The sequence below is a fragment of the Hylobates moloch genome, unplaced genomic scaffold, assembly GCF_009828535.3.
Source record: "Hylobates moloch isolate HMO894 unplaced genomic scaffold, HMol_V3 SCAFFOLD_13, whole genome shotgun sequence".
NCBI lineage: Eukaryota > Metazoa > Chordata > Mammalia > Primates > Hylobatidae > Hylobates > Hylobates moloch.
Window position 1 is genome coordinate 54066495 of NW_026652288.1, and position 22501 is coordinate 54088995.

General features: G+C 33.0%; 1 protein-coding gene across 6 annotated transcripts in view; it reads left to right on the top strand.

The window, feature by feature from the left end:
* The window catches only part of CUNH12orf40 (chromosome unknown C12orf40 homolog), a 127674-nt gene that overhangs the window by 9894 nt on the left and 95279 nt on the right, over positions 1-22501 (top strand). For 3 of the 6 annotated variants that reach the window (XM_032173707.2, XM_058426426.1, XM_058426430.1), the window contains exons 2-7: positions 8916-8955; positions 11716-11854; positions 14267-14399; positions 14777-14825; positions 15730-15915; positions 18165-18280. In XM_032173707.2, the coding sequence (XP_032029598.1) occupies positions 8916-8955; positions 11716-11854; positions 14267-14399; positions 14777-14825; positions 15730-15915; positions 18165-18280 (663 nt within the window). Of the gene's footprint in view, positions 1-8262; positions 8363-8915; positions 8956-11715; positions 11855-14266; positions 14400-14776; positions 14826-15472; positions 15573-15729; positions 15916-18164; positions 18281-22501 lie in introns of those variants that run through there. The other 3 variants (XM_058426428.1, XM_058426427.1, XM_058426429.1) reach the window with 3 other exon arrangements.

Here is a 22501-nt window from a genome sequence, read left to right on the forward strand (position 1 = left end):
AGTCTTTAATCCATCTTGAATTAATTTTTGTATAAGGTGTAAGGAAGGGATCCAGTTTCAGCTTTCTACATATGGCTAGCCAGTTTTCCCAGCACCATTTATTAAATAGGGAATCCTTTCCCCATTTCTTGTTTTTGCCAGGTTTGTCAAAGATCAGATAGTTGTAGATATGCAGCATCATTTCTGAGGACTCTGTTCTGTTCCATTGATCTATGTCTCTGTTGTGGTACCAGTACCATGCTGTTTTGGTTACTGTAGCCTTGTAGTATAGTTTGAAGTCAGGTAGCATGATGCCTCCAGCTCTGTTCTTTTGGCTTAGGATTGACTTGGTGATGCGGGCTCTTTTTTGGTTCCATATGAACTTTAAAGTAGTTTTTTCCAATTCTGTGAAGAAAGTCATTGGTAGCTTGATGGGGATGGCATTGAATCTATAAATTACCTTTGGCAGTATGGCCATTTTCACAATATTGATTTTTCCAACTCATGAGCATGGAATGTTCTTCCATTTGTTTGTATCCTCTTTTATTTCATTGAGCAGTGGTTTGTAGTTCTCCTTGAAGAGGTCCTTCACATCCCTTGTAAGTTGGATTCCTAGGTATTTTATTCTCTTTGAAGCAATTGTGAATGGGAGTTCACTCATGATTTGGCTCTCTGTTTGTCTGTGATTGGTGTACAAGAATGCTTGTGATTTTTGTACATTGATTTTGTATCCTGAGACTTTGCTGAAGTTGTTTATCAGCTTAAGGAGATTTTGGGCTGAGACAATGGGGTTTTCTAGATATACAATCATGTCATCTGCAAAGAGGGACAATTTGACTTCCTCTTTTCCTAATTGAATACCCTTTGTTTCCTTCTCCTGCCTGATTGCTCTGGCCAGAACTTCCAGCACTATGTTAAATAGGAGTGGTGAGAGAGGGCATCCCTGTCTTGTGCCAGTTTTCAAAAATTAGACGAATGGATAACTAGAATAACCAGTGGAGAGAAGGGCTACGTTTTTCTTTGTTTAGTAATAAATTAACCTTAAACTACTGGAACATTTTTTACTTCATAAACTTTTTAAAAAAATTTTATTATTATTATACTTTAAATTTTTGGGTACATGTGCACAACGTGCAGGTTTGTTACAAATTCTTTTTAACTTTTTGACTCTTTCGTACTAACACTTTGCTTAAAACACATTGAACAGCGGTACAAGACTAAATCCTTAGTCTAAGTTTTTTCTATTTTTAATTTATTAAAACTTTTCAAACTTTTATTAAAAATGAAAACACAAATACACATATTAATCTAGGCTCACATGGTTAGGGATGATCACTCTCATTGTCTTCACCTCTACATCTTGTTCCACAGGAAGGTCTTCAGGGCAATAACATGCATGGAGCTACCATCTCCTGTGATAACAATGCCTTCTTCTGGAACACCTTCTGAAGGGCATGCCTGAGGCTGTTCTACACTTAACTATTTTTTTAAATAAGCGAAGGACTGTATGCTAAAATAATAAGTATAGTAATAAATACATAAACCAGTAACACAGTCTTTTATCATCATTATCAAGTATTATGGGCTATAGATAATTGTATGTGCTATGCTTTTATACCACTTACAGGACAGTAGGTTTATTTGTACCAGGATCACCACAACATGTTAGTAATGTTTGCTACCATGTTACGACAACTGGGCAATCACTAGATGATAGGAAGTTTTCAGCATCATTATACTTTTATGGGACCACTGTTGTATAAGTGGTCTGTCCTTGACAGAACCATCGTTATGCAGTGTGTGATTTTTTTACTCCTTGAAACTTAACTGTAAGTGTTATAATAGTCTCAGTTCATTATCTACCCTTTTTCTTCTTGTCAGCAGTTACATTTTAAAAGATTTATATTAAAAAGTTTGTTTTTTTGGTTCCATTTGAACTTTAAAGTAGTTTTTTCCAATTCTGTGGAGAAAGTCGGTGGTAGCTTGAGGGGGATAGCATTGAATGTGTAAATTACTTTGGGCAGTAGGACCATTTTCACGATATTGGTTCTTCCTATCCAGGAGCTTGGAATGTTCTTCCATTTGTTTGTGTCCTCTTTTATTTCGTTGAGTAGTAGTTTGTAGTTCTCCTTGAAGCGGTCCTTCACATCCCTTGTAAGTTGGATTCCTAGGTATTTTATTCTCTTTTTAGTAACTGTGAATGGGAGTTCACTCATGATTTGGCTCTCTGTTTGTCTATTATTGGTATATAGGAATGCTTGTGATTTTTGCACATTGATTTTGTATCCTGAGACTTTGCTGAAGTTGCTTATCAGCTTAAGGAGAGTTTGGGCTGAGACAGTTGGGTTTTCAGCTGGAGGCATCACGCTGTCTGACCTCAAACTATACTACAAGGCTACAGTAACCAAAACAGCATAGTACTGGTACCAAAACAGATATATAGACCAATGGAACAGAACAGAGGCCTCAGAAATAACACCACACACATCTACAACCATCTGATCTTTGACAAACCTGACAAAAACAAGAAAGGGGGAAAGGATTCCCTATTTAATAAATGGTGCTGGGAAAACTGGCTAGCCATATGTAGAAAGCTGAAACTGGATCCCTTCCTTACACAGTATACCAAAATTAACTCAAGGTGGATTAAAGAATTAAATGTAAGACCTAACACTATAAAAACCCTAGAAGAAAACCTAGGCAATACCATTCAGGACATAGGCATGGGCAAAGACTTCATGACTAAAACACCAAAAGCAATGGCAACGAAAGCCAAAATAGACAAATGGGATCTAATTAAACTAAAGAGCTTCTGCACAGCAAAAGAAACTATCAGCAGTGTAAAACAGGCAACCTACAGAATGGGAGAAAATTTTTACAATCTACCCATCAGACAAAGGGCTAATATCCAGACTCTATGAAGAACTTAAACAAATTTACAAGAAAAAAAAAAAACAACCCCATCAAAAAGTGGGCAAAGGATATGAACAGACACTTCTAAAAGAAGACATTTATGTACCCAACAGATACAACAGACATATGCAAAAATGCTTATCATTACTGGTCATCAGAGAAATGCAAATCAAAACCACAATGAGATACCATCTCATGCCAGTTAGAATGGTGATCATTAAAAAATCAGGAAACAACAGATGCTGGGGAGGATGTGGAGAAATAGGAACACTTTTACACTGTTGGTGGGAGTGTAAATTAGTTCAACCATTGTGGAAGACAGTGTGGCGATTCCTCAAGGATCTAGAACTAGAAATACCGTTTGACCCAGCAATCCCATTACTGGGCATATACCCAAAGGATTATAAATCATTCTATGATAAAGACACATGCACACATATGTTTATTGTGGCACTATTCACAATAGCAAAGACTTGGAACCAACCCAAATGTCCATCAATGTTAGACTGAATTAAGAAAATGTGGTACATATACACCATGGAATACTATGCAGCCATAGAAAAGGATGAATTTATGTCCTTTGCGGGGACCTGGATGAAGCTGGAAACCATCATTCTCAGCAAACTATCACAAGGACAGAAAACCAAACAGCACATGTTCTCATTCATAGGTGGGAGTTGAACAATGAGAACACATGGACACAGGATAGGGAACATCACACACTGGGGCCTGTTGGTGGGTGGGGGGCTGGGGCAGGGATAGCATTAGGAGAAATACCTAATGTAAATGACGAGTTGATTGGTGCAGCAAACCAACATGGTACGTGTATAGCTATGTAACAAACCTGCATGTTGTGCATATATACCCTAGAACTTAAAGTATTAGAAAAAAAGTTTGTTTTAGGGATGTAGAGGTTTTATGGTATTTATAATATTGCTTATTAAAATTCAAATCCGTGTCTAGCTATCTGTAAGACTATCAGGAATGTTTGTGTGGAAATCTTACGAAGTTTGTAGCTATAAAATTAGTTGCCAAATTGCATCTAAAAACCAGTTTCGTTATTTTGATGAAAATATGTTAAATGTTTCAAGACTATTTGTAAATTTTAGAGATAGTACTAATGGAACTGTGAGTATATTCATTTTTTTCTTCTTGAACTAGTGATAATGGAAATAACTTGAAATATACCTCTGTGTTGGAGTGTCATTTGCATTCTGAAATATCTTCCACTGTGTGACTCAGGAAATGGCTGTTCGTGTTTATGATTACAGCTTGTAGCTGTGGAACAGTGTTTTCTGTGTGAAAATACTGCAATAATTCGGTCTCCGAGAACTTATTTTAATTAGGCTCTGTATTCTAAATATAAGATGAATTTTTGCTTTATTGGTTTAACGTTTTTTTCCTTAATACCTTTTTTTAGTAATTCATACTTATGTGAAAACTTTTTCTGTTGCATTATAAGAGAAGTTACTTAAAAGCCATAACATTCTAACATATATCATTACTATTCCTAACACATCAGGTCGACCTGCTTTAGTTTTGTGGAAAGCCAATGTAAGTACTTTTTCTAGGCTAGTTACTGTCTTGAATGTTAATAAGCCTACCAGCTAACAATGTTAGATTTTGATGTTTTAGGTTAATATTAATTTCAGTGTCACGAAACCATAAAATCCTGTTTTTCATTTGCTAATTATTGGGCTATTAATTTTCTTTAAATTTTCCACTTTTCATCAAATTTAAGATATTATTATAAGAGCTTAACAGTCTGGAGCAGTTTCTTTTGCATGACACAATGCCCCTAAGAAAACAAACTGATCAAGAAACTAAAAAGCAAAACAAAACAAAAGAAGCAAAAAAGAACAAGTTAATACTGACAGTGTATGGTGTTTATATGACACTCATAGTCTTTAATTTCTAATACAGTTTCAATATCTCTTGCATACTCCATGTAAAATGTACGTTAGTGGTTTTTTTTAAACATTTCTTTGGCAACTTTATTGCATTTGTGTCTTTTTAATTTTTTTAAAAAAGAAAGTATTTCTTTAGCATTTTCCTTTAAACCTTTCCTTACTAGAAGTAATAGCAAGGAGCAGAAATGCCCTGATGCGTTTCTGTAATTGGCATGGTTGTTTTTCCCTCTCCCTCTACTCCTTTTTTCTCCTTTCTCTCCTTTCTCTTCCCTTCTCCCTCCCTTCTCTTCTTTAACCCTTTTATACTTTTTTGTTTTTAATTTTTTTCTTTCTTAGCAAAGAATAATGTAACAAATATTTATGTTACTACTATCTAGAATAGATAACTTGTGGAGGATTCTATGAAGAGGTTATGACCTACCAATTTTCTTTTAACTACAAAATGATTTTGAATCAATACCTATTATAATGACAACTAATATTGTTAATTCAAACTTTCATTGAAAGAGATGATTGTACATATTTCTTTAAAAATTCATTTTCCAGAACAACGTAGTAATTGCTGTTTAAAAAAGATGAACCTCATTCCCACTTTCTAGCTCACTCCCAGTCCTCTAGTAATTTAAATTTCAAGACAAAAATTAGAGAAACACTTATTTTAGTTTGGTTGAGTGTTGTAGTACGTAAGTTGAAGAATGTAAAACAACATTGAAAGCTAAGTAGGGGCATGCTATGGAAGTCATATCCCTAAATGATAATTAGAGCTGTGTTTTAAAGCAATTACTTATGTAGTAAAATATATTGGAGAACATTTGCATAAAATCAAAGAGATCATTTACAATGTAATTATGACAGTTGACTACATACATAATACTGCAGTAGTCAGTGTGGAATGCTTTTAGCAATGACTACTAGGGATTCATTAGCAAGTCCTTTTAATTATAATTTATTTTTGTCATATATAAAGTTCCGGCTGGTTTCCCCTACTACTTAGGGAATATAGTCTCTTATTACTGTTGTCTTATTTTTATATTAGCCTAAGCAAACCACAAGAAGCAACTATTAAGGAGTACATATATCCCGACATAGCCAAATAAAAATGACTTTTGGATCATTACCTATTTTCATTTTATTGTAGCAGTGTAGTAGACATTTGTGTTCTTTGGCATACCAGTATCTGCGGCCCCTGTTTATGTGTGGTATATCTGTCTACCACCTTAGGAGTTTTGGTGAAAGGTACAGGCCGCTTTCCTCTATAGAAGCTGAAAAAACAAACAAACAAACAACAACAAAAAACAAATAAACAAGCCTAGATACTTGTTTCCCAGTCTGTTTTGCAGCTAGTGAATGGGTACATGATCTAAACTCAGTTTTGGTGTTCTTGCCTTGTACATTGAATCAGGAATTAGTGACCCAAGAAAATAGGGACTGCAGTGCATCTGTTTTTATAGTAGGCAGTTGCAGGAGCTGCAGCAGGATTGAATTTTCAGGGACAGAGATGCCAGGGGAAATGCTGTCCAGGAGTGGAAATGGTATAGTCAGCAGTATCCAGTATTCACCAGTGCCAGCAGTGGTATCCTTATGAGAATAATTGTTGCATGATTTTGGCCATATTCCCAAAACTGCCTAGACTTCCTTGTTCTTGCCATTTGACAAGCATGCCTTCTCAGCAGGTCTGTTTGGCTATCCATTTTTCTTTTAATAAATTTATTTTCTGTTTGAGTCAGCCAAATATACTTTCTATTGCTTATAAGAATTCTGACCGATGCACTCTTCTTCTTTAGTGCAAATAATTGAGAGTGACTATATTCGGGACAATATTTAGTTTATGTGGACATACCATTCTATTAATAACAGTGATAGCCTTAATAATAATCTAAAATGTTCTGTTTAAGAAATGACCTTTGACATATATGTCAGAATCCTTTTTCATTTTCACTGCAGTCTAGTGATTGCTAGGCTGATGTAGATATTGGTCTTAAATTCCTAATTAATTTTTTTCTTAGGCACATAGGGATGGGCATTAAGTAGTATGTAGAATTTGGTGATAGCCATGAATGTCCTGGATAAGAGAAAATCAGCCTGGAATAAAATCACACAATGCATACATATATGAAGACTATATTTACTTTGATTTCTTAATTTTACTGAGCTCTATAACATGGAAACTGCTTATACAATAAACATTTTTGTTATCCCTTTTTAGTCTGGATTGCGTAATATTGCCAGCTGTTATAATTTTTATATTTCTGAACTTTGAAAAGTCACTTTGCTTTCTGTGCATAAGCTTTGCGAGTTTTAAAATGATGGAGAATAAACTAATTTCTCAGGTCCTCCTTAGTCTTAGCAAATAAGTTGGTAAAATGAAAATTTTTTTCATTTTTCTTTGTAAAGTTTGAATGGCAGCAGTACACTTACGATGCTGCATGCAGAATATATAGGGTTCTTTGCTCAATGAGTTCAAATCGTCAATTAAGACATAGCTAATGAGTCAGCTGGACTCTAGCGAGTCCATCTTGAACATGCCTGATTTCAGAAACTAAGTAGGGTTAGGCCTGGTTAGTTCTTGCATGGGGGAACAAAGTTAATGGGAAGTATATTAAAGAACATATTCAATAAGTAGCAAAGTCTGGGGTATTCAGTATTTGTCATTGGTAAATTTTATGAAAGTCACTGGGAAAAATGAACAACTTTGTATATTCTCAGTTGACATACTTGAAAGGCAGTTTTGGCTAAGAACTCCAATATCAGAAACCCTGGATTTGAATTCTGCCTCTACCACTTATAAGCAGTATGATCTTGAGGAAGTTACTTAACCTGTCTTTGCCTTAGTTTCCTCATTAGTAAAGTGGGTACAGAAATAGGACCTACCTTACAGAGTTGCCATGGAATTAAATGAGCTTATACATGTAAAGTGTCTGAAGTATCTAGAATGGTGGAAGATATATGCTATTTAGTATTAGCAATTATTATTTTGATATTAGATATTATACAGTTAAGACACAGTGTCATTTTGCTTATTCTTACATAAATCTTGAATTTGAGACCATAGTGTTATGCATGTCTAAAAGTTATGTAAATCTGATAATACTGTCATGAATATTTTATAGTGTTCCACTGTTATTAATAGAACAAATATCTTATAACCATTAAATACTGCACTATCATTGGTCTTCAGTGCTGTATTTGTCTCAAGGATTATAGATACAAAGCACATCCAGAACTACTAGGTTTTTTTTAAAAAGAAGATGCTATTATCTGAACTTTTGTCTTTCCCCCAAGTTGGTATGTTAAAATCCTGACTCCCAAGGTGATGATATTAGGAGGGGATGGCTCTGGAAGGTGATTGGGTCACAAGGGCAGTGTCTTCGTGATTCAGATTCATACCCTTGTGAAAGAGGCTACATTGAGTCAGCTCACCCCTTTTACCAAATGAGGATACAGCAAAAAAATGTCATCTGTAAACCAGAAAGTGGGCACTCACCAGACATCGAATCTGTTGTTGCCTCGATCTTGGACTTCCTAGCCTCTAGAACTGTGAGGAATAAATTTCTCTTTTGGTAAGCTCCCTGGCTTTATAGTATTTTGTTATAGCAGCCTGAACAGATTAAGACATAGATATGAGATTTCAAGTACATATAGCTGATATGTTAATGTAACTGATGTTGCTCTAGCAATACACTTCACATTTCCTTAGATCCCAAATAGATTTCAACTTCCTCTCTGTTCTCTGTAGATTTCAGTAGAATGTTGAAATACAAAGAAAAAAGAATGTTGACCGAGAATATTGCTCTCAGATGTTTCAGGGATATATTCTTTCCAATGCATTTTTTTTTGCTTGTCTTAGCATTAGAATTCAGATTTATTTTATACTTAATTATTCATCATTGGCATGCAGTATTTTTTATTAGATATTGGATTTCCTAAGAAAATTTTGTGAAACATCATACTATAAATACTTTAAGAATATTTTTATAGTTTCTTTTCAGAAAAAAATGCAATGATACTACAGTTTTAGATTTTAACTCTAAATCTTCAATTAAGCTAAACTGGCAATTGTCTTAAAGGCCATTTCTTTAATCACTGTATATTTTATTCTGCTTCTTTTTTCAGGTCCCGGGTTCTGATCAAGCAGGAAAGAAGAAAGCAAAAGGTAAAGAAAAAATGTTTTTATTTTTGTCAGCCTTATGAGACTCATGACCTTGAAGTGCTTTTCTACCACTAATATATTCACCTAAGTGAAACTGGAGGCCATCTTCCTTTGGTCTTCTACATCCTTGTTGATAGCTTGATTAGCCATGTATTTTGCTCAGTCAGAGACTTAAAGATCATTGTTGATTCCTGCTGTCCTTCTAGTTCCAAAATGTATCCCAGATCTGACCACTTCTCACTACCTGAGTATTGGTATTCTAATTTAAATAATCATTTATTACCTAGATAAATGATATACAGTAATGGTGTCATAACCTGTGTACTACTTCCATTTATTTTGTCTTTATTTTTTATTACACTGATTGCATTCCATAGTGAGGCTGAGCATGTATATACCTTACAACTGAGCAAAGAAACCCTTGTACATGTGCCCTTTTCGATATGTACAAGATTTGTTTGGGTCATTGTTATGCTGAAATAGCAAACAGAGAGATGGAGAAAGAAGACAGGCAAGGGGAAGGAAGGAGAAGGAAAGGGAACTGCCCCAACATCCATTAGCAGTAGAACAGTAGAATGGTTAAACAAATTATGGCATATCCAAGTAATAGCATAGCAGTGCAAATGTATAAGCTACATATAATTAATGCAGATGAATCTCAAATACATAATGTTGAGCAAAAGAAGAAACTCACAGGATATAAGCAGTAAGATTCCTTTATATAAAGTTCTAAAACAGAAAAAAAACATAATATTAATATGATCAAAGGTAGTAAAATTTCAATAAAAACAACGGAGTGATATTATAAAAGCAGGATAGTGGCAGTCTCTGGATTCTTTTCCTTCCCAGCTATCCCCTTTTATATTGCATCCCATTCATTTCTCAGTCATCTTGCTAAAGTCAACAATGAACTTTATGCTGTCAATTGAAAGGATATTTGTCAGTCCAATTTATTTTATTACGTTGTCATCTCCTACACAAAGCAAATTCTTTCTGTTATTTCTTTGGTACATTCTCCAGATTTTATTTCTATCTCTCTGGTTGTTCCTTTTTAATGACTCTTTTCAAGTTGAAATTTGATTACTTAGTTTCTGAAAGTTTTCTAGTTCTTTTCAAATTGTTTTCTAGTTGTTTTTACCAAGTGAGACTTGACAAAAAAATTGAGCTTAGTCTTGTCAAGTGAATCAGTTAGTTACATACTTCTGTTCTTTCTTGGAACAGATATTAGAGACTATCATGATGGCTGGATAATATGGGACAAACTTCTTCAACATGTTTCCTGGAATAAAGGCTTAGTCCCTTTGACAGTCTTTGTATTGTTCTTCCTTATTCCTGGAACCTTATATTCCTACCCTCTTTGGATAGCTCTGACTCATCCATCTATCTTAGAACTCATTTCCAAAGAAGTCTTCCATGTCCTCCTCCCTTCCCTGTACCCACCCTACCCCCAAACAATAATTTCCGTACCTTTCCTAGGATTTGATACCATCCCCAATCACACTCAGTTGTATTTATTTGTGTCATCATCTTCCTCACTATGGTCTTATCCATCACAAAGTACAGTGCCATTGTACTTTGTACAGATGAACTAACAACTTCTTAATTACAGGACACAATCAATTATAAGATCTAGCATTGACTGAGTTGTTGTTTCAAGGTGGAAAAATATTTACATCCCGAAGATCCTGTTATTTCATTGCTTAACCATGGTGTGGTCTAAAAATACATTTTAGTCTAATTTGGAGTTCCAGATCACTCAAATGAAATATGAACAAATACCTTTTATCTATGATTTATTGTGTAAAACAAGACATTTACTTTTTTGTGTGTGATCATTGGCAAGTCTCTTATAGTTCTTACAAGATTTTTACAAACTTAAAAGTTATAATTAACAATATTCTGAAATGTTAATGTGAAAGAGCCTCAACTTCTTGAAAATAAATATGATATGTAACCTCTTCAAATTATGACCTCTTGCACCAAATATTTTGCCATTTAGCTTTTTCTCATTTCTGACAATTTCACATTTATAATTACATTCACAGCATTATATTATGAGTTATTTAATGGAAGAGAAGATGTTTTCACAACCTAGCACATAATAGTTGCTTGATAAATAAATATTAGTTAATTTTTATTTAAATTAATTAATGATGTAACCTGAAAGGAAAAGAATGGCAATAAGAAAGAATAATAACAGTTCAAACAGAAAGAAAATAAAAACTGGATAAAGTGATAATTATGTGCAAGTCTTGTCAAAAAAACAAACATCTAGGAATCATGGAGGGATAACAAATAAATGAAATTGGCTTTGGTTGCAGATTAATTTGCACATAGCTTTTTTTTTCTTCATTTCTGTTGACTTTTAATGGCACTCAGCTGTGCATATTTTTAAGGTTTTCTATGTCTGCAGAATAGCATACTTTGTAGAAAAACAAGATTTTATCCTGTCAGAATTGTTCTGTTACCAGATTTTTTTAACTTTCCATATAGAGATAATTTCTAATCTTTTGATTTCAAAGAATAGCTTTATAGCATTCTGTTTTAAAGGTTATGCTTAAGGAAGATCATAAAAGGCTGTGAAATTTAGTCTTTAGGCAAACTGCAAGTTATGATTAATTGTAATGTATTAATATATAAAGATGTCACAAAATATAAAAGTATCAAGTCAATGACTTAATAACATGATTGCTTTTTTATTATTTATGATTCTGTCTAAAACCACATATTTGCTGCATTCTTTTTAATTTTTAATTATTTTAGGAATATTTTGAAAAACACAGGTTAAAATCAAAAATGAAATCACTGGGAGTTTTATCTCCTGTCAAAAACTCTGCTGTCAGCTTAGACATTCTTAACCTATATATGGTAAATCAGATATCTTGCAAGAAGAAAATTCCTGGTAAGTCGTTCCAATTGCATTCTGTTTTGAACTTGATGTGATCATAATAATGTTTAGCCTTCTAATTAGTTTGTAATTTTCGAGCTCAAAGCATGTGGAAAATTAATTTTAAAATTTGGTTGCTCTCTTAAATTAGATGCCTAGTTAATATCTGCTTAAAACGTTTTGTTGCTTAATCCATTTTTTATTTTTATGTTGTGTATGTGCTATATAAAATTAATTTATTAGGTGTCACTAAACTTATTATAGTACAGTTGTTACATTATTCTATACAGGCAGGTAGTTACCAAAGTTTAGCTAGAGAGCAGGGAATAAATGTTAGTACACGTCAACAAATTAACTATTCTTTACTATTTAGAGGATAGGTATGAAAGGAAGATCTGGAAAGATTTTTGCCTCAATGACTAGTTTCCTATGTCATCACTTGAATTATTTATTACACTTTCCTGGGATGTTAATCATAGCAGTCTAATACTGCAAAATAAAGTCCATTTTGTCATATATTTTGATACTTCAAGTAAATAAAAAGCTTAATTAGAGTATATTGTTCCTCTTTTAGAGGAACTTGTGTCTGATATTTAATTTTTAAAAGAACTGCTAAAAATGAGCATAAAAATAAGACAATTTATCAGGAAGGGATAGAAATTGATTAGAATATTGTTAATATTTCCTCATTTCCTTTCTCCATCATTTTTTTTTCCCTCCACAGATAACAGTTTACACAAGTAAATTTAGTTACACTTTAGAAAGAATAAATACATTGTTCATGGACTTTGAGAATAAAACTTTTTGTTGTAAATCTTTTTGATGTATTTACCTTTATTTATTCCCAGTTGAAGGGGAATAAAAATATATTTCCTCATCCATTGCTAGGTTTATGGCAAAAGCCTCAATAACAAAAGACAGATTAACAGGAGAAAAGCATACAGATTTATTTAGTAAGTTTTATGTGACACAAGAGCCTTGATAAGAAATTTAAGATCTTAAGATTGGAAGAAATGGCTAAACTTGTGTATTTTTCTTGCCAGGTTTGATGAAAAAGTGTATAGTCCTCAAGAAGTATGATTGGATTTTTAAAAGAATGATCCAATAGTAATAAACTAAGGAGATCTTAGCAAGGCCTCTTTGTTCAGATTCTTCTTTGTGACCCTGTGTCTTCAGAGATAGGGATATTATTTTCTTCCAAGTATAACCAGAGCACCTCTCGAATGAGGGTTTTATGACCTGCTTCAGGGGAAAGCTGAGAGTAACCTTCCTGCTTCTGCTGTTTTCTTAAATAGCAAGATGGCTTATTTTGGGATAATGTCCTGAACTCCTGCACTTTCTTTTCATTTATTTTTTCAGCATATTTTTATTGGGTACCCACTGTAAGTACTCTATTGGGTGCTGAGGATAAAACAGAAAGCAAGCTTTATTAATCAGGACTCATGGCTGCAAATGACAGAAATTCAAAACAGTTATCTTTTTACTCCTTTAACAGGAAGGGTGATGGTGCAGTGGGCCTCAGAGATGACTTGAAACAGGGACTTGAATACTATCAAGATTCTTTTTCACTTCAGTTATTAACTTTATTCTCTCGGACTGTCTTTATTATTGAGGCTCAAAACATGGCCTTGAGAAACTAATATTACTCACCTCCTCTAGTTTTGCCATCAAGGAAATACTGAGAATTGTTTCTCCGGTCCCACATTTTAAAATTCCACTGTAAGAATATTTCCTTGTGCTACTGGTAGCAATCTCACAGTGAAAAAATTTCGCTTATAACTAGCAGAATGGGATACTATTATTGGTTCACCTTTAGTCAGATGGCTACTGCCAAATCAATTATTTTATCCAGAGAGACAAGAGTTTTATTTTGTTTTGTTTTTAAAGACAGGGTTTCACTGTGTTGCCCAAGCTGGTCTTGAACTCTTGGCCTCAAGCAATCCTCCAACTGCAGCCTCCTTAGTAACTGGGATTACAGACATGAGCCACTGTGCCTGGCTTGAGGCAGAGTTTTATAAGAAGATATAAAATCTACACTATAACTATGTATATAGTTTGGGTGGGTGTATCACAAAAATAGAGTAGGTGAAAGTACTGACCAGAGAAAGGGAAAATATATATAGTACCGTGGGAATATATAACATAGTATCTAATCTAGTCTGGAGATCAGAGAAATCTTGGTGTAAGAAAAAGTAGAACTAAATTAATAGGGAAGCTATAATGTGGAATATATATGATGAAGAAAAATATGTTTTAAAGTCTCTGTGGTAATTGTTTATATTGTAATGATTTATTTTAGCACTGATATAATGTAAATGTTTTAGTAAAATTTTTTAGATGTACATTTATGTAATGAACATGATCTATTAAACAGTACTTTTACAATATTTTTGTTCTGATTTTAAAATTATATATTTTTTATTGTAGAAACTGTGAGAAAACCAACCCATGTGAACATGAATAGAGACATAAAAATGCCCCTAAGAAAGCATAATTTAGAACTTCCAATGTCGCCTCACTGTGTACCTTCTAAACTCTGCCTTGATGATACAGAAACCAAGTAGGTTTTAGCTAGGATTTATGTTATTAGGTGTTTAAACTGGTTATTAGCAACACTTTTACTCACTGGAAAATGTATAAAATACTTACCTTCTACCCCCAGTTTTTGTTTTTTTGGCTGTTAACAGTATTATGCAATGATTAAGACCTTCATCAAATGATCCAGATTTTGTACACTTTGTTTGACTACCTTATCATAAAAATGTCTATCGCTAGTATTAATATAATTTTTATAAAACTGAGTAATATTATGACCCTGTAATGATTTACTTAGGTTTCTATGTGTTTTGTGTAGAAAAGTATGAATTTTAAATACAGTAAAGGACAGTCAATTTTATTTCAATTTATGTTTTTGACCTAAATTTTTCTTTTCATTAGTGTAAACTATCAAAGACTAAGTAGCAAGGAAGATCTTGGCCTAGTCCAGGTGAGATTTTAAAAAAAATTCTATAAGTTATTTCAGCAATTGTGACGTGCCACCTAATGATCTAAATGTCTGAATACTGGAGAAAATTATTTTAAAGAAAATTTTGAGCCTTTAGTTCTTTTTAAAGCTTTCCAGGTGAGAAATCTATGCCTTAAGAATATTTTAATTGATTGCTTATGAGAATCTCTTTGGACGGCTGGTAATGTGACTAGGCCTATGTTTGCATAACATTTGATTCTGCTTGTTACTGATGAGCTGCCAAGGACAGTTCACTTAGGGATTCTTACTTTGGGTTCATGTGATTATTGAGCAATTCATCTGTTCAAACATAGTAATCAGATTACTTTATATCAAATTGTGATGTCCAGCCCTCACATGGATCCCAAGATGATTTCTCTTTCAAAGTATAGCAAATAATTTTCTTAGGAAATAAAATTTTAATCAATTAGAAAATGCATAGATTATAATTAAAGCTTGACACTTTAACATCTAATGTCATATTGTTAGCTATCATTTTTTTTCCTTTGAATTGCCAGAGTTAAGCTAGATCAGAAAGATAATGGCAATGATACTAAAATCCCTTAGAAATCTTGTCACCTGGATTATGGGTTAATGAAACTCAGATTTCCTGTCTTTAGAAGGTAACCTACAGGAATGGAGCTTGAGGATGGAGAGGAGCAGGAGTAGGGAAGGCAGAGGGAAAGGTGCTCTTGAGTGTAGCCTTCACTGATAACTACTCTCTTCCTAGTAAGTTCTGTCAATTACTGATGGGTTGCCTTGCCTTAGGACATTTTCTTTTGTAACCCCTGCCCTTTTCACTTATTTTAATTTCACTATTTTGACTTTCCTCTTCTCTAGTTTATATATTTTGGTAATGTAAATGATTTTATCTTCTTTCCTATAGTCTCAAGGCATGGACTCATATAGTATGCTTGACCCTCAGTTCAGCAAAATAGAGAACGGCAGTTTCACCCCACCATCTTTTTCAGTGGAGTTACCTTCTAACAGACATATTCCAAAACTAAATTTCACACCTGGAATAGCACCTACTCCTCAGAAACTTGTATATGAAAAAAAGCAGAATGACCAGGTACCTTGAATCATTAGTTCTTAGCATTTTATATTATTATATTTTCGTGAAACTCTTTTTTTCTCTTTTTATAGATTTAAAATATTTACATTTTGAATTGCTATACATATAAACAAATTAGGAGATAAATTAAGGATAATTCCTTTTACATCAAAAACTTAATTCTTTGCACTGTAGAAGATTGTGAATCCCAGAACTGGAGTGTTTTTTTAAAAAAATCTTGGAATGTATCATTCTCTTAGAAAACTATTGATAGTAGAATTGAAAGTAGTTCAGTGTGTTATATAGTAGTTCATGTTTATAATCACTGTGATTGATTAGTTGGTGATGTCATGATGACCCAATATGCATGATATGGAAAGTGTCCTGTGAATAGCAATATACAGTTTCAGAGATGTCGTAGTAGTCTCTTAAAGTGTGAATTGTGATGGCTTGATTCTTCTTATAATTTGAAAGATGACAAGTTTTTAAGTTTTTCAATTAACACTATACAAGTATATAGAGATGTGCTAAAATGTTGTTCAATCATTGTGTGCTCTAAAGCTAAAAATATAAAATATATAAATATTAAGATTCTAAAATACATCTGTCATAGAGCATACCAGGAAATCTACTAAAAATGAAATTTTATTGTTACTATACTAATGTCTAATGGTAATGAGGAAAATGCTTACATAAACACTATGTCTTGTTAATGGGAATACTTAGTTTTGAATTTATCTTATTTTTAGCATGCAGTGGTTTTATGACATATTTATATATTATTTATAAATCAATTTATAATTAATTTATAGTTTTACATTTTAGAAATTATATTATAGCTATATATTATAGCATATCAGTTATATATATATGCCATATGATAGTTATATATAATTCTATTTTATTAAAGTTTTTATTAAAGACTTCCAAGATAAGAGAAAATGAAGTATTACATTCCTGTGACCCATTCTAGCCTTGTTATAAAGGCCCAATAATTTTCGAATGATGCAATGAAAGACATTTTCAATTACCCATTCAGTTTATATTTCATAAGACAAAAACCTACATTCTAGATCAGCTTATAACTCATCCTTGCTCTATTAAATAGTTTAAGGATAGAGGATAAAACATCTGTGTAATCTCTACTTTCTTGTCTGTACATATTATAGACTGCAGGTTAATGATGAGCTCCAGAGAGGTAAATAATTTTATACTTAACATGATAAAAGACTGAAAAGAGATAATGTCCCTTTTCAATCATAGTGTCACATCATGAAATACTAGGGAAGTACTTAATAGCATACTTGGAGGAATTTCAAAAAAAGTGAAAATAATTAAAATGAAATTATAAAATACAAAAGAAAATGAGTTGAAAAACATGTTAGAAGAAAAAGTGAGTTGGGGTTTCCTGATCCTTAGTTAAGTAGTATTGTCGAATATATAACACTATATTCTCTTCTCTTTTGATTTGTTTCTTATTTTAAGGGATAACATTTTGCACCTCTGTCACTCTCTCTTAGATGTATTAGTTAGCTGAGACATTAGTATAAGCTCTCTCTGACTTTAGTCTATTTTTTTTCCCCAAAGACTTTCAGTGTCTCTTTTTGACTCTCCTTTTTTTTTTTGGACAATTCTGTCATTGGTTGTGTTTGGACTTCTCATTTCTATGTTTCATGAGTTATAAATCAAATGTATGACAGATATAAATTATTGTTGAATAGATTAGTGTTGGGCCAATATAATAAGTTACATTTATAGGGTACTTTCCACATTAACAAATTTATTATCTTCTTTTCACAATAGTCTTCACACTCTCCCTATTGAACTGAATAATATTGATATTCAGAAAAATTAAAGTAGCAATCTAAAGTTATTCAGTAAATGGAAGAACTGAGATAAGTATAGCTCTTGTATTAGGACAAATTATTGTTTTCTGTCAGAGAAATTTAACTTAAAATTATTCAAGATCTTGGTGTCCTGGGTGTTTTTTTGTTTTTTTATTGTTTTTTTAACTTGGAGAAAATGGTTAGCTTACCATCATATCAACTCTGTTATTTTAACAATTATTCAGATACTAGTATTGATTTTTTTGTTAGGAAAGTGTTTATTTTGTTTTCAATAAGTAGTAAAATTACTTTATTTTGGACTATTTTTACAGTTTTAAAATATAAATGTAGTTCATTTACATGACATTTTATGGTAAATAATTTAAATTGTATATATGTACATTTACTATTTTGGCAGTTTCTTCAAATTTTTTTTTTCAGCTCCGTAATGTTAACTGTTCTGATTCCTTGCTTTCCAAATTAAATAAAAGTCAAGATGTTCTCAGTCCATCACCTAAAACTACACGATTTGGGACATTATTTGAAAGATTAAACAGGTAAGCAAAGATGCTGAAGGAAGTAAAGAAGCTGTAGCATTCTATACTTTCACTTAGAAATTTGATTTTAATGGACACAAATATTTTTAGTTAAAAATATGAGTCCTAAGTAATAGTTCTCGAAAAAAAATTCAAAAAGTAAAATGTATTATTTAATTAAAATAGTGTAAGTAATTATTTTATAACATGAACATCTACCTTTCATTTATTTAAGTTTATTTTTTATTTTTTGGAAAGAAGTCTTGCTCTTTCACCCAGGCTGGAGTGCAGTGGCACAATTATCTTAGCTTGCTGCAACCTCCACCTCCTGAGTTCAAGTGATTCTCATGCCTTAGCACCCAGGTAGCTGGGATTACAGGCGAGTGCCACCACAGCCAATTGGCTAATTTTTGAAGTTTTAGTAGAGATGGGGTTTCACCTTGTTGGCCAGGCTGGTCTCAATCTTCTGGCCTCAAGTGATCTGCCCACCTTAGCCTCCCAGAGTCATTTATTTAGTTTTAAAATTATTTTGGACAGAGGTATTTTGCACATTTTATAATTTCCGTGAATTACTGTTTTCTTTTTCTGCAAAAATAGTGATTTCTTTTTCACATTTGTGGTGGTTGAATAGAATCCCACTTTCATTTTCTAGATGTCTATATATACAGTACAGTAGTGCCACCTTATCCACAGGGGATATGTTCCAAAACCCCCAGTGGAATCCTGAAATTGCAGACAGTGCCAAACCCTATATATGCTATGTTTTTTTGTATGCATACATACCTACGGTAAAGTTTAATTTATGTTAGAGATAGTAATAGATTAACAACAATAACTAATAATAGAATAGAACAATTATAATGATATACTGTTAAAAGTTATAAGAATGTGGTCTCTTGCTCTCAAAGTATCTTACTATATATACTGTACTTACCTATTTTTGGACTGCGGTTGACTGTGGGTTATAGACCGACCGTGGAAAGCGGAAACTGCAGAAAGTGAAACTGTGGGTAATAGGGAATTCTGTGAACCCTAGTTTGTTGTTTTAAAATCTATTAAGCTTGTAAAACCAGTTTGACCCACTCCTGGTGATGTGATGAGAAACCTTGACTCTGTCATACTATCCTAGTTTCCTTATTTTAGTAAATGGCATCACTATTCACTGAGTTGCTAAAGCCAAAATAAAAATTGTCCTTGATTCCTTCCTTTCCTTCAACTCTCGATATCCATTTCACCAAAAAGTGTTGTAAATTCTGTATTTTAATAAACTTTAAAATTATCTACTTACATTTCTGTTTCTATGGGTTCCATCCCAGTCTATGACATCATTCTTTCTTGCCTGGAGAGTTGTAATGCCACATAACAGTTCTTTTTTGTTCTGAGATACATTTTTTAAAAACAGTTTTATGAAATGACATAAAATAAACTTATTTAACTATGATAATATATGCACTTTGATAAATTTTGACAATGTCAAAGATAATGTCACATGAACACATTTATTATCCCCAGTAGTTTATTTGGGTACCTTGGTAATCCCTTCTCCCTATTGCTTCACATCCCTTACATGTATCCCAAAGCAACCACTGATCTGCTTTGTGTTGCTATGTATTAGCCCATATTTTCTATAATTTTAAATAAGACATCATATAGTATGTTCTTTTTTATTGTTTGACCTCTTTCACTCAGTGTAATTATTTTGAAATTCATCTATGTTGGTTGTTGCCCGTATCTATAGTTCATTCCTTTTTATTACAGGGTAGTATTTCATTGTATGGACATAGCACAACGATTCATTTACCTGTTCATGGGCATTTGGTGTTTCTGCCGAGTTTTTGGCTATTGCAGATATACCTGCTGTGACAGTTCATGTATAAGTCTTTGTTTTGACACATACTTCATTTCTCCTGGGTGCAAGTGGAATGACTGGATCATGTGTTAGGTGTATGTTTAAGTTTAAAAAAAACTACTGAACTATTTTCCAGTAGTATTTGTATCATTTTATATTCCCATTAACAATATATGAATATTGCAACGCATCCTTGTCAACACTTGGTACAGTCAGTCTTTTAAAATTTAACCCATTCTAGTCAGTGTGTAGTAGTATCTCATGTTTTTAGTTTGCATTTCCCTAATGACTAATGATTTTGGCATCTTTTCATGTGGATATTAGCCATTTGTGACTCTTTAGTGAAATGTTTACCCTTTTCATTTTATTACTGGTACCTTTTTGAAGTGCAAAAGGTTTAATTTGATGAAGTCTGACTTATTAATTTTTTCATTTATTGTGCTTATGGTGTCAAAACCAACAAATCTTTGCCTAACCCAAGGTCATGAAGATTTTCTTTTGTTTTATACTTTTAGATCTTACATGTAGGTCTATGATTCATTTTGAGTTAATTTTTATGTGTTGGGTGTGGTAAGGGTCTGAATCCATTATTTACATTTGTGGAAAAGAATATTTTTTCCTTGCTTAATTGCTTTGGCACCTTTGTCAGAAATCAATTGACTGTAAATATAAGGATTTTTTTCTGGAATCTCAATTCTGTTCTGTTGATTATGTTAGTACCAAACTGTCTTGGTTACTGTAGCTTTATTGTTAGTTTTGAAATCAAAGAAGTATATTAGTCCAACATTTGTTTTTTCAAAAATGTTTTGGCTTTTCTTAATCCTTTGCATTTCCATATAAATTTTAGGATCTGATGGTCAGTTTCTGCAACAAAACCAAAAACCAGAAACCAAACCTATTTGGATTTTAAGAGATTATGTTGAATTTATAGTTTAATTTTGATAGAATTGCCATCTTAACAATAGCGACTTTGCCAGTCCACAAGCATAAAATATTTTTCCTCTTTCATCTTCTTTAATTTCTTCAATAATGTATTATGGTTTTCAGGATATAAGCCTTGTTTCTTTCTTTCTAGTATTTTATTCTTTTTATGCTTTTGTAAATGGAATTACTTTCCCAATTTCATTTTTGGATTATTCATTGGTAGTGTATAGAAATACAATTAATTTTTGTATATGAATCTTACATCTTTTGACTTTGACAAATTTATTATTCTAGTAATAGTTGAGTAGGGTTTTTTTTAAATCATGGTGGAATATATTGTCCATAAGTAAGTATATTTTTACCTCTCTCTTTTCAAACTGGATGCCTTCTTCTTCTTCTTCTTTTTTTTTTTTTTTTTTTTTGCATTGTGAATGTGATCTTAGCCAAAAGGCCAGGGAGCAATTTTTACTTCCCTTTCTTGCTTAACTTTGCTAACTAGAGCCTCCAGTACAATGCTGAATAGCAGTGGCAAGAGCAGATGTGCTTATTGTTCTCAGTTTTAGGGGAAAAACATTCAGTCTTTTCACCAGTAAGTATGATGTCAGCTATAGGTGTTTTTGTAAGTGTTCTTTATCAGGTTGTGAAAGTTCTCTTCTGTTTCTAGAGCATTGAGAGTTTTTATCATGAATTTTGTCAAGTGCTCCTTCCATGTCTCTTGAAATTATGATATAGTTTTTTTTTTTTTCCTTTAACCTGTTAATATATAACAATTTATTTTCAGGTGTCAAACCACCTTGTATTGATGGGATAAAAACTGCTTGGTGTAGGCCGGGCGTGGTGGCTCACGCCTGTAATCCCAGCACTCTGGGAGGCCAAGGTGGGCAGATCACGAGGTCAGGAGATCGAGATCATCCTGACTAACACAGTGAAACCCCATATCTACTAAAAATACAAAAAAATTAGCCTGGTGTGGTGGCAGGCACCTGTATCCCAGCTACTCGGGAGGCTGAGGCAGAAGAATGGCGTGAACCCGGCAGGCGGAGCTTGCAGTGAGCCGAGATCGTGCCAGTGCACTCCAGCCTGGGAGACAAAGTGAGACTCCATCTTAAAACAAACAAACAAAAAAAAACCTGCTTGGTGTATAATCCTCTCCATATGTTGTTGGATTTGGTTTGCTAATATTTTATCGATGGTTTTTGTGTCTATATTTATGAAGAATATTTGTCTGAATTTTTTAGTTCTTTGTGATTGTTTGGCTTTGGTATCAGGGTAATACTGGCCTCATAGAAAAAGTTGAAAGTGTTTCCTCCTGTTTTATGTAAGAATTTGTGGAGGGTTGATATTATTTCTTTTCTAGTTTTTTCTTAGAATTCACCAGTGAAGGCCTCTGCACATGGACTTTTTTTTTTAGTGAGAACACTTAATTACTAATTCATTTTCTTTACTTGTTATGGTCTGTTCAGATTGTC